At 27.0% G+C, this 13,118-nt stretch overlaps 1 protein-coding gene across 4 annotated transcripts in view; it reads left to right on the top strand.

The window, feature by feature from the left end:
- LOC123265777 (amphiphysin) overlaps positions 1–13,118 on the top strand; it is a 71,030-nt gene that overhangs the window by 52,844 nt on the left and 5,068 nt on the right. Inside the window, exons 3-8 of one of the 4 annotated variants that reach the window (XM_044729675.1) lie at positions 7,195–7,385; positions 8,162–8,434; positions 8,541–8,659; positions 8,760–8,806; positions 10,265–10,438; positions 10,876–11,018. In XM_044729675.1, coding sequence (XP_044585610.1) covers positions 7,195–7,385; positions 8,162–8,434; positions 8,541–8,659; positions 8,760–8,806; positions 10,265–10,438; positions 10,876–11,018 — 947 coding nt within the window. Of the gene's footprint in view, positions 1–7,194; positions 7,386–8,161; positions 8,435–8,540; positions 8,660–8,759; positions 8,807–10,231; positions 10,439–10,839; positions 11,019–13,118 lie in introns of all 4 variants that reach the window. The other 3 variants (XM_044729674.1, XM_044729676.1, XM_044729677.1) reach the window with 3 other exon arrangements.

Raw genomic sequence — 13,118 nt, forward strand, 5'->3', positions numbered from 1 at the left:
TCGATTCCTCGGTGATACAGAATTATTTTTTCGGTGACCTAAACTTGTTTTATTTGAGTGATAGAAATTTACGATGTTGCAGCGTATAAGTTACGATGTTTGAGTTTTGGTCCGGCACTACAATGTCCTATACTAAAAATTACGATGTTTTCATTGTAATTTTTCGTACGATTTTCTTTCCGTGTAGGTGCTTAAAATTGGACTAATGATGTTTTTGAGCTCTTCGAGCTCAAAAATACAAATTATGTGTTATTTTGAGCTCTCCAAGCTCAAAGAGATAGCTTTTCTATGCTTTTGAGCTCTTCGAGCTCAAAAGCCTGTTAGAAAATTGATAGAATAATATTTTTTGAATTTTCAAATCGCAATAACTTTTGAATGAATCAACCGATTTTCACGCGGTTGGCAGCATTCGACGCAGTTTTTTCAGCCTCACCAAAGATTTTCAAGTTTGAATTTATAAAACAAGAAAATTCGGAGTCATTCCGAAAAAACACTTTTTTGGATTTTCTTTCGTTCACGATATCTCTTGAACGAATTGACCGATTTTGACCGGCTTGAAGGCAATCGACGTAATTTTTTTATGTTAATGCCTGATTAATTTTTTAAATTAACCGGTAAAACCGTTTAAGGGGTTATATCCACTTGTAAGTTCGAAAAAAGGTGTTTTTTTGTTAATTTTTTCTGGAGAGGCTTTTTATTGAATATATACATAAAATATATGAACATTTAGCGAATTTAACGTATTCTAAAAATTCATATTTTATTAATAAAAATATTGGGTTCCGTCGTTCCTGTAGAAGATCTGAAGGTCCTCCACAAAAAGGTGTCTGGCGGTGAGGAAGATATCTCTGATCCAAATTATCAGAAATAAAAAAAAACCAAAAGGATTACTTTTAGGATAGATAAATACAGGTAATGATCGAAGAAATAGTCAAAATTTTGATTTTAGACAAAATGACGGCTTCCCAACAAAAAAAAAATCTTTTTTTGGACTAAAATTTACACTTTAAAGTGACTTAAAAAATCGAAATTTTTATCAGAAACTTTATTCCTTCGATCATTACCAGACAAAAGTATCTAAGAAGATCCTGTGAAAATTTCAAGTCAATCGGTCAATCGGTTTCGGAGAAATATTCCTTACCGACTTTGAAAACATCGTTTTGAGAAAAACGCATTTAAAGTTTTGGCTATTATTTAAACTACCTTCAAACGCTCGGAGACGTCTTTACAAATACGCTCATTACTCCGAAACTATTTACCGGATTACTTTTAAATTTACAGACAATATTCTCGAATATATACATTCAAAATATGCAAAAAAAAAAAAATTTCGATTTTTTCAAAATTACAAGTGGATATAACCCTTTAAAAGTTATTTCAAAAAATGTCGGAGTTATGTTAAGAAAATACTTGTTTCCAAATATTTCGTCGAGAATATCTCTCGAACCAACCAACCGATATTTACGTTCTTGGCGGCGATCGACGCGGTTTTTTAAGCTCTAAAAATTATTCTATATCATCAAAAACGATCCGAGAAGAAATGACGAAGTTATGTCAAAAAAACACTTTTTTCGGTTTTCTTTCGTTCACATCTCTCGAACGAATCAACCGATTTTGACCGGATTTGCGGCAATCGACGTGGTTTTTCAAGGTTAAGAGCTGATTAGTTTTTAGAGTTGATTGATAAAGCCGTTTACAAGTTATTCCAAAAAACGACCTTCAAAAAAATTTTTTTTCTTAGTTTTTTCAAAGTTTTTTTGAAATTACTCAAAATCTATCGATCAGAATCGGTTCAAATTCACAGGAAATTTAAGTTTGAAAGAACTCTTTAGAACACCGTTTAGTAGGTTCCGATCGGTTTAGTCGTTCAAAAGTTATAAGCGGTTCATATACTTACACACATACACATACACATACATTAGGGTATGTCATTTTTAGGCGATATTTTTTTTTTTACTGCTATACCAGAAAATCTGGTAGTATATAGAAAATAAAAAATTATGCCGCTGAGCTAAAGGTTTTAATTTAAGTCCAATAGCGGCTTAGCTCATCAAAAAATTCGATTTCCTATTTAAATAACACGAGAAAAATTTTTTTTTTGTTTCAAGTGGACTTTTCGTTATTAAAAAATTTTTTTTTCGAAAAACCTTCTAACGGTTTTTGTAGGAAATTAAATTCTCTACAAAAATATTTCTTTGGACGAAGACTGTAGAACTACTATTTTCGAAGTTATAGCCCGTTAAACGGTAACATTTAAAAAAATACACATTAAATTCCATTTAATTTTCAATTTATTGCTCTTACATGAATAATTTAATTTTATTGTACATTTTTGAGCATTAAAATTTTTAATTAAAGTATTGACTCGTTTTAATATAATAATCTAAGTCAAATTATTATTAAATAGTTATTACTATTGTGAAATAATAACACTTATGCACGGAAAAAAAAATTTTGTTCTGGTAAGCTAACTGTAGAGTTACCACAACTATACACAGTTTACTATTCGTTGTAGAGTTACAGTAACATAATGTTGTTTAGTTCTGATAACTCAATGTTGTTGAGCTCTCAGAGCTCTACGGGATTGTTCTCAGAGCCAAACGGTATAGTTGGGAGCGCCCTACGTTGCGCAGTAGTGGAGTGCGCTGACATATTTCATAACCTTCTAAAATGGCAAACAGAATTATTTTGTTATCCATATTATTAAAAATATATGAGGACAATTAAGTTTCCAGTTTATTTATTTAAGGAAATAGGCTTTTTTTGTCAAATTGAATTTCGTTAGAACAGTTTTGTATTTGTGGTTTTTCAAGGTTTATTTGCAGTGACTGTTAATTAAATTTATTAGTTGAATATATTGTGATAAGTAATAAGTTATCGGAATACATTCAAAAGACCCCATTTAACACAAAATAAAATTTGTTTTCGTTTATTTATCTTTTCTTGTGCATATACGGTAGTGATTTTATGTCCACTATTTATTAATATAATCAAGAAAATAAGATAATTTTGTGACAATTATATTTTTATTTTACAAATAATTTTTATTTGTAATATAATTTCTATTATTATTTTATTTCCATTATAATACTATTCTTATTTGTCATATACAATTATTGTTGACAATATAAATTCGTTCTGTCGCATTTATTTATTAAATTATCAATGCTAAATCGTAAAAAAAAAAATTATTAATCAGACTGCCAAAAATTTGTTATAATCTCAGAACGATCCTGTAGAGTTGTGAGAGGTCAATAACGTTTAGCTCTCAGAGCTCAACGATGTAGAGTTGCAGGAGCCAAACGGAATTGTTACCATAAGAATACGTTAACCTACTGGAACTTTTTACAACTAACTAACTACTATAGAGTTCCTATAGCAAAATTTTTTTCTCCGTGTGGATTGAAATCATATTTTCGCGCATATTTAAAGCAATATATTCCTTATAAATTTATCTGTTTCAAGAACAATTTTCACTCAGCCGGATAGAGGCTTCGGGACTCCGCCACATTTGTATTTTTATCGTATTAGTATACATAAAAGCTTGGTATTGTGCGCCTTCAGCAATCCAAGCTCCTCGACAGGATTTAGAATTTATGAAAGATTTACTGAATTATAAAAAAATAAATAAAAATATTTCAGAAGTACCGTCAAAAAAATTCAGCAATCACTTGTGGTATTTATCTGAATAACTTATTTGTTTGTCATTATTTGATAATAATGTTAGCACAGAAATCAAATTAAAATTAATTGAATCGATTCAGAAAAAAAAAAGTCAAATTAAAAACTTTAAACGATTTAATGTAAAAAATGTTAATATTAATTCCTTACTAAACAAAGAATTGTATGACTTTGCATCAGAAGAGTCGATGATTATTTTTAAAAGGGTGGAACTCCCAACTGATTTTTTAAATTTACATCTTGACCAGTGGATATCTGACAAAAGTTACAATACGTGCCTCAAAATTTTAAAAAATTTACACGTTGTTAATGATACTGTGGAACGGGCGGTCCAATTGATGGAAGCCCACAATAAAAGCTTAACTGCTGATGAAGAGCAGAAACAGTACTTATTGCAAGTTGTAGCTATGTACAGGAAAAAATTTCCAAATGCTAACAAGCAAACTTTAATGTTACCATTTTTAGATAAATGAAAAAATGAAATTTTTTGTAATTATAACGATTAATTAATAATAATTTGACTTAGATTATTATATTGAAACGAGTCAATACTTTAATTAAAAATTTTAATGTTCAAAAATGTACAATAAAATTAAATTATTCATGTAAGAGTAATAAATTGAAAATTAAATTAAATTAAATGAAATTTAATGTGTATTTTTTTTAATGTTACCGTTTAACGGGCTATAACTTCCAAAATAGTGGTTCTACAGTCTTCGTCCAAAGAAATATTTTTGTAGAGAATTTAATTTCCTACAAAAGCCATTAGAAGGTTTTTCGAAAAAAAATTTTTTTTAATAACGAAAAGTCCACTTGAAACAAAAAAAAATTTTTCCTGTGTTATTTAAATGGGAAATCGAATTTTTTGATGAGCTAAGCCGCTATTGGACTTAAAACCTTTAGCTCAGTGGCATAATTTTTTATTTTTTATATACTACCAGATTTTCTGGTATAGCAGTAAAAAAAAAAATATCGCCTAAAAATGACACACCCTAACATACATACATACAGACATAGTGACAACATCGCAGGGGTAGTCAGGGAAGCTTCCTATGACCTTCAAACGTCGAGATCTGATGAAAACTCGATTTTTGCAAAACGGGGTGAAAATAATAACTTCCCGATTTTTTAAAATCTTCGATTTTCTTAGCGGGAAGTTAAAAAGTTTTAATAATCGGAAAAAATAACATCGCCAACATTTCATTGAAAAACACAAAATCGTAAATTCTGAACTTTCAAATGAAAAAAAAAAACATCAAATTATTCAATTTTCATATTTTTTATCAATTTTATCATAAATTCACCGTGAAAAAGAACAATTTGAAAAGAATAAATATTCAAAAAGATCAATTTTTCGATGTTTTATATCCAAAAATAGGTGGATCCCCACTTCTGCATAATTATACCTAAATATGCAATTTTGTTTTAAGTTAGCAATCGAGCAATCAATTTAATTGTGAAAAATGAGATTATGAGGTGTGCACTTTTGGATTTTCCAAACTTTTTTCAATTTTATTAGCGGGAAGTTAAAATACTGAATTATATAAATAACAAAAAAGGAACACAACCTTAAGATTAAACATCATGTGATCAATAGGTTCACTACAGTATAACACAATAGAGTTATAAGTTATAAGTAAAACCTAATTTATGAAATAAGTAAAGAGAATAAAAAGACACATGATGATGTGTTCACTCATAGCTCATAGCAAAGAGTCTGTATTAATAGAGTAAAACTTAAATTAACACATCCGCGTGAAATACGAGTCGACTATGTACCACTATATCGACAAATACATACATTCATACATACATACGTATATACCTTTACATATGATAAAGAAGGTGGGCGAGCAACCTTGCGTCACCATGACCTTATTAAGTCGTGATGGAAATACTCAAATTGTCACAGTTCAATTCATCTCGAATTTTTTTCTTGCCTAAAAAATGAACAAATTAAAATTAATTTGACTGATGTAGCAAATTTTTGAAATAATTTCAAAGCTATTTGGAAAAACTAAACCAGTATTGAGTTCACCAGTCGAATGTTTGTTTGATTGTCGAATACATTTTTTTTGCACAATTATAAAATTTTTAACTTCCCGCTAGGAAAATTGAAACTTTTCAAAAGTTGGGAAATTATTGGTTTTACCTCGTTTTTCGAAAATCGAGTTTCCAACGGATGTTAACGTTTTGAGGACCTAAAGAACTTCCCTGACTATTCCCGTGATGGTGTCTGTATGTATATATGGGTGTGTGTGTGTGTGTGTGTGTGTGTGTGTGTGTGTGTGTGTGTGTGTGTGTGTGTGTGTGTGTGTGTGTGTGTGTGTGTGTGTGTGTGTGTGTGTGTGTGTGTGTGTGTGGTCGTATGTAAACTGCTTATAACTTTGAACGACTTGACCGATTGGAACCAAACTAGTGGCGTTTTAAAGAGTTAGATTTTCAAACTTAGATTTTCTGTGATTTTGAACCGGTTTGAACTGGTAGATTCCGAGACATTCTAAAAAAACGAAAAAAAATTATAGAAGATAAAAATATATAAAAAATTATGCATAGCATAATGGAACAGCTATTTCCTTAAGCTCGGAGAGCTCAAAATAACATAAAAATTATATTTTTGAGCTCTTCGAGCTCAAAAACAAAATAAATGAAATATTGAGCGCTTATAGATGGCCTTTAGGGTCAACCGTTTTCCTAATTTTTTTTTTATTCAAACTAAAAATTATTCGGTTAAAAAATTTTTCGTTTTTATTCAAAACGACCAAACTCTTAAAAATGATTTTCTTGTTTTAAGAGTTTTTCTCTTGAATCAAATTTCAGTTTTTACCAGTATAGAAGTCACTACTTTTATTTATATTTTATAGAAAATTAACTTAAGTAATGATTAAAATTAACAGTCATTGATTAAATTAGGTATATTTTACTTACATTAATTAAAAATAATATTATCCTTTAGCTAACTTTAGCTTTATTACCCGCAGATGCTTTATGTATTCCTGAGTATACTGTAATTTTTTCGCCGTGATACTCAAGTATTATATATTATAATTTCTTTTTATTTTTTTTTTCATGACCACCTTCGATATTTTCATTGTAAGCGTCAAGAGTGAATGCACTTTCAATAGTGTCAATGTAGGTCAAATTAATGATTCTCTTCCGATAAAATGTAAATAAATTGTTAAACAGAAACCATACAACCTATTAAACTGAAAATACTTAAAAATTATTTTCCGTCATTTTATTTTCTTTAGTATCATTTGAAAAAATTTAGGTTGATAAATAATTATCTATAAACTTATGTTGTTATGTAACACATAAGAATTCGTAAATGTTTGCTAAAGAGTCTCTGAAGTTGTAAGCCGTATATCGTGACATTTCATTTTAGCCAAAGGTTACGTAGTTAAGCAAGTTAAATAATAGCAACTATTATCATCATCATCATCATCATCATCATCATCATCATCACAGTAACAAAATAATATTAATTATTCTTGTTTTGTTTTGTATTTGCAGCTGTCCAAGCAGCGTCTAAAACCCTTATGGATTCCCTTAATGAGATTTATGAAAGCCAATGGACTGGCCACGATTTATTGTACGTTCAAGCACAAAGTTTAGATGTGCTATGGCAAGACTTTACTCATAAACTTGCGGATCAGGTCCTTGTGCCTCTTAATACATATCAATGTCAATTTCCGGAAATGCGGGTAAGATTATTGTATTATTTAGCTATTAATTATTCTTATTAAAAACATCAATTTTTATTACATATCCATACGAAACAAACTTATCTTATTAAAGGTTATGTACAAACATGAAGATTATTTTTGTAACCTTTAGATCTTTAGATGAACGTTCAATCTTGCTGTCCAAGTTGTGGCAAATTTTTAAATTCCAGATGTGACACAATATATATTTATCTTCAAAAGAAAATTAAAAAGTATGGCACTTCAAAGTATATAATTTGATAATAGAAAGGAACGAAGAAATTACTTTGAAAAAAAAAAAAAAAAAAAAAAAAAAAAAAAAAATATTTTCTAGAATATTATAATTATTATAAATAATTAGTAATTGTCTTATAGAGTGAATAAATATAATACTATATAAGCTTTCAATTTTATCGAACAAAATCTTTAAAAAACAAAGTTTTAACTTTAACATATTGTAGGACGTATTTTTTTACTCTTTTTGGTACTGAAAGTAGCAGAATGTAATTTTTTGAATGAAGTAAATTTTTTCAGTGCAATGAAAACAAATTTATAATTTGTTTCAATTAATTTATCAATTTAAAAAAAATTATTCCTTGACTACAAAAAATAACTTTACTACGTAGTTTTTTCATTATTTCAATGTTTGTTCAGTACGTACTTCTATTTTAAAAAAAAATTTAGTAATATAGAAATTTAAATTAATTTATTTGACATTAATACTTAAATAATTGAGTTGTGTTAATAATATAATATTTCAAAAATTTAATTGGTAGAAAAAAATTGACAAACGTGGCCGTAAATTGGTAGATTACGACGGTCAAAGACACAACTTTCAATCATTACAATGCAATCCAAAGAAGCGTGACGAGACTAAAGTGATGAAAGCTAAAGAATTATTGGATGAGGCTAAACGAACTTACGAGCAACTTAATTCAGAGCTTCATGATGAATTGCCAGCGCTTTATGATTCACGTGTACTCTTCCTCGTCACCAATTTGCAGACTCTCTTTGCGGCTGAACAAGTATTTCACGTGGAAAGTGCCAAGGTATAAACAATTGTTGTTATTATTATTCAAGCATTCAGTAAGAAATATCAATAATGTATAGAAAATGGATTTAATTAATAAGCCAATTTTTTTCTATTTTTATTAGGTTTACTCAGAATTAGAAGCGATCGTTGATAAGCTTGCAAATGATAGTCAAAGAGGTTCTTACACATTAAAAAAAAACTCAGAGCCACAATCACCAAAATCTCCAAACGCAAACTCGTCGTAAGTTTCCTTTCTATTTTTTTCATGCAATCATTATATAAAATCATTATTTATTTATTTTATTTATTAATTAATTAATCATAATATTATTTCATTTCAGTTTGATAATCAACACACAAGCACCATCTCAAAACAATATTTCACCTGGTAAATTTTCACTTTTTATCTATTTCGAGCGTTTCATGTTATTTTAAAGAAATGCGTAATATATTTTCTATTAACCAGCATGTGCTACATAATTATGACAAGCAATGCACGGAAAAAAAATTTAGTAAAATACATTTCCAATTGTTATAAATTATTCTACGTTTGAAATATTTCTTATATTTCAACTATTGATAGTTAATATATAATTAATAATTACTGTTAATTTATAAAATTTATTCTCAAATTTTTTTGTGTTACTTGAAGAGGTTTGAGCGAATATTATGGAAGAATAAAAAATATCAACTTTTAAGAACTAGAATTTGAATTGTTAAATCATCTGTCCAATAACTATATTCGGTCACATCTAGTTTGATCTAAAGAAATCTATCCGCGTTTACTTCATATCTATATTTTAATCAGAACATTTAATTTTCTCTTGAATAATCTCAAATTGGGTACGTCACAAAAAATCAAGCTTTAATTTTAAAAATATTTTGAGCTTTTTATGTTTCAAAATTAAGCTATAGAATAGATAGAAGTTACAATATTTTAGAATTATGCCATTAATACATCATAAAAGTTATAAATATATTTAGAATCGGTCGATTTTTTTAGAGTAATGTAAATTTGTATTGAATTATTAAACAAAAAAGTTTTTAAATCTCTCAGACTATATAAAAATTAATAACTAAAATAAAATGAAAATATTTTCAAAATTTTTTTCATACTTTCTCGAATATAGAAAATAAAACATCTGTACAAAAATCTATTTTTTTTTGACAATTTCACGTGCGTACCGTAATTATTTTTTCCAAAAAAAATTGGCAGGTTACTTTTGATTGTACCGAATTGTCTCAGTAAATATCTTTGAGGAACATAAATTTTTGGTTGTTGTGGTAAAAATAGTTGATTTTTTACAGTTCGCTTAAACCACAGTTAAATCATGATAAACACTTTTTTCTTTCATAGCTTTATTGATCTTTTTGTTTATCAAATACATAAAAGAATTTTTTTTTCAAATTCGAAAATTAAGTGAATTTTTAATAATATTAGTTAAAATTTTTTGATCTATATAATATTTGATTTTTTTTTCATATCATAGAGATTGTACTAATCAATAAAATCAGTCGAGTTGAATAATTTTTTGTTATTTTTCAAATTAAAAAATTCAATATAGGTAATCACACAAAGATATGTAAATTAAATTTTTTTAAAGAAATATTTCAAATTTTTGATTGGCTGATAAATCATTATTAATTTTTATCAACTAGTTGTAAATTTTTGTCCTTAAACTTTATAAATCAGTGTCTGTATCTAATACCTATTTTCCGTGTAATATAAGTTTTGGTAAACTAACAAAATAGTAATAATAACAATATTCACATTAATGGGACTTAAAAAATGACTTCTTTAACATTTTTGTGGAATTTTTCGAGTGTTGTTTGTGGCGTGTTGCAGCTCTCGAAACGAAGACAATCGAGAAACGAAATTCATCGCCTACAACTCAATTGAACGGCAATGCAAATAGTAATGCTAACAGCAATGATAATTCAGTGAATAGTCAAGATGTATCACCACAAAGCTCAGTAGTGCCTGTTAAACGTGTTGAAGAATTGTATGATATACCAGTGGGTAAGCATTAAATGAGTTAAAAAAAAATGATGATGGGATGATGAGATTGTAATCATCAGAAAATCAAGAATGTCAAGATTATAGTCGTCAATTAGTGAAGGACCTATGCTTCAGCGTATCATTGTTGTTTTGCTGTGTTTTATTGATTTTTATTTTATTATTAATTATTAATTGTTAATTGTATTGCTCGTGAGTTTTAAATCATTTGAGAGAATAAACTTTTGTCTTAAATGGTTAAATTAGCATAAAGCATGTTCATTTCGTGTAATTGGTTACTGTTGATTTATGTAATTGTAATTGTAATTAATAATTACACAAACGTTTCAATGAAACTGATGGGTTTAAAAAACAACTCAGATCACAGGTCCATCGCTAATAACGTGAATTGAAAAATTTTTTAGACGTGGAATATGAAAATGGTACAAATTTTTCTATAGGAGCGACTACTGAAAATTTGCCAGCTGGCGTTTTGTACAGGGTCAAGGCTACTTACAAGTATGGTCGTGAAGATATGGATGAATTATCATTTGACGTCGGGGAAATTATACAAGTTGTTGAATACGATGACCCTGAAGAACAGGTATTTACTTCTTACTTAATTATTCAATCATTTTATTTATTTATAATCAGCGTTATTTTTTATTCTTCATTAGACTAATAAAAACATACTACTTATTTTTTTTATTTTCATCTTTAAAATAGCTAGTCTTTGATGTAAAAGAAATATTTTTTAAACACACAATTATGTAAGATTAATACAGAAGGAGTGCATCCGAAGATATGATTCATTACCTTTGTTTTAATAAGAAATACTTATTCTTTTATTTTTATCTAAATATTTTGCTTATCAAAGCTAATGAAAATAATTTTAATAGATAATTTTTAACAAATAATCATTTTTTTACAGAATCGGAAGTATTTTGAATAGAAGTAACTAATGATTTAAAATTTACCAAATACTTTTCATAGATCAATTTTTATGAATATTTCATAAATATTTTTCCTTCATACAAAAATGATTAATATCATAGATACATAAAATTAAAAAATTGAATTTTTATGATTTTTAAATAAAATTTTTTTTATTCACAACTTAGAAAAATGTACTATAATATTAGTTAACACTAATTACTCAATGAATTAATTAAAAAAAAAAAAAAAAAAAAAAACTATTAAAGTTAAAATATCAAAAAAATCTGGAGATTAAATTTAATTAAAATTTTTAAATGAGAACCATAAGAGATTCAATTCAGTAACAAGAGTAGAACGCATTTTTTTTTAATTGTGAAATTTTCTGTAAAAATATGCACTTCAATTATTTTTACCACTATCATGAAAGTTATGCATATAAAAACATAATAAAAATTTTCCCGTTTGAAATACACAATTAACCGTTCTTTTAAATATGCCACTTCTTTATTTATGTAATTGGCTGCTCTTAATAAAAAAAAATTTTTTGAAGAAAAATTAACTATTTTCAGTATGAGAGTATAAGAACATATCACATTTTTACACAACTTAATTTAAAATTGAAAAGATAAAAAATTAGTTGATGAAAATAGAATGACTTCATTAATTTATCTGAGAGTTAAAAAAATAATTATTTGGATGTTATTAATTATTATTATGATTATTATTATTGTTGTTGTTGTTGTTGTTGTAACATTGAAAAATATATCATATTTAATATAATTATAGTCAAGGAAAACTTATAATATTAATGAATGAACTTAAAAAACTTAAAATATTAATTGATAATAATTTGTTGTAAGTTATAGTTACTTATTATTTTATTTCTTTACGAGTAGCGTTTTGAAATCTTCGAGCAAATTATCAAAATTAAAATATTATCTGATTATGTAATACAATTTATATTTAACTATGTTTAATTATAGATTATCAATAAACACAATACGGCTGACAAAATAAATTTGATATTAAAATAATTATAAAATTATATCTAAATCAATTATACTGATTGAATCAATAGAATATTTAATAAAAAGTTTCGCTTTAATGCGAAAATTAGTCAAATAAGTAAAAATTACTATCTTGTTTTATATTTACAATTGTCGTAGTAATAATTAGTGATGTACAATTTGATTGACCAAATCAGCTATAAAGTTAAGCCTGATTGATCATTTCGTCAGCCAACTCACTAATCCGAATTAATTAGTTAAATTTTATAGCCAGTTAGACAATTAAATCAGTTAAACAGTTGACTGGTTAATTGGCTTAATAGAAAATTCAATAGCTTACCATTTGTGAAGTAACAATTTTTATCGTATCATCTAGGATTTATCCTATTTTATTTAATAGAATATTTATTTACATCATTAAACTTATAGTTATTAACGGATCTTAATGAAATTCAGTACACAAGCTTCTCAGACGATTACCTCAAATGAGCTCAAAGATGAGCTAAGTCGGTCTTTTTATTTCTAAAGAACATTTAATTGAAATAAGATAGCGTATTTCTTGAAAATTTATCTTAAATCTGATAAAATTGCGTCTTTAATTTGATCTATAAAACATTTACCGAATGATGATTTTATTAAGATTAAGAATTTCAATTTCTGTCAGTTTTTTAGTAGACGAGTTATATTAATCCGTGTAATAGAACTAACGGTGGTTTGATTAAAAATGAATTGTGATTTTTCACTGATAATTTAAGAATTTA

The sequence above is a fragment of the Cotesia glomerata genome, linkage group LG5 (genome assembly GCF_020080835.1).
Source record: "Cotesia glomerata isolate CgM1 linkage group LG5, MPM_Cglom_v2.3, whole genome shotgun sequence".
Lineage (NCBI taxonomy): Eukaryota > Metazoa > Arthropoda > Insecta > Hymenoptera > Braconidae > Cotesia > Cotesia glomerata.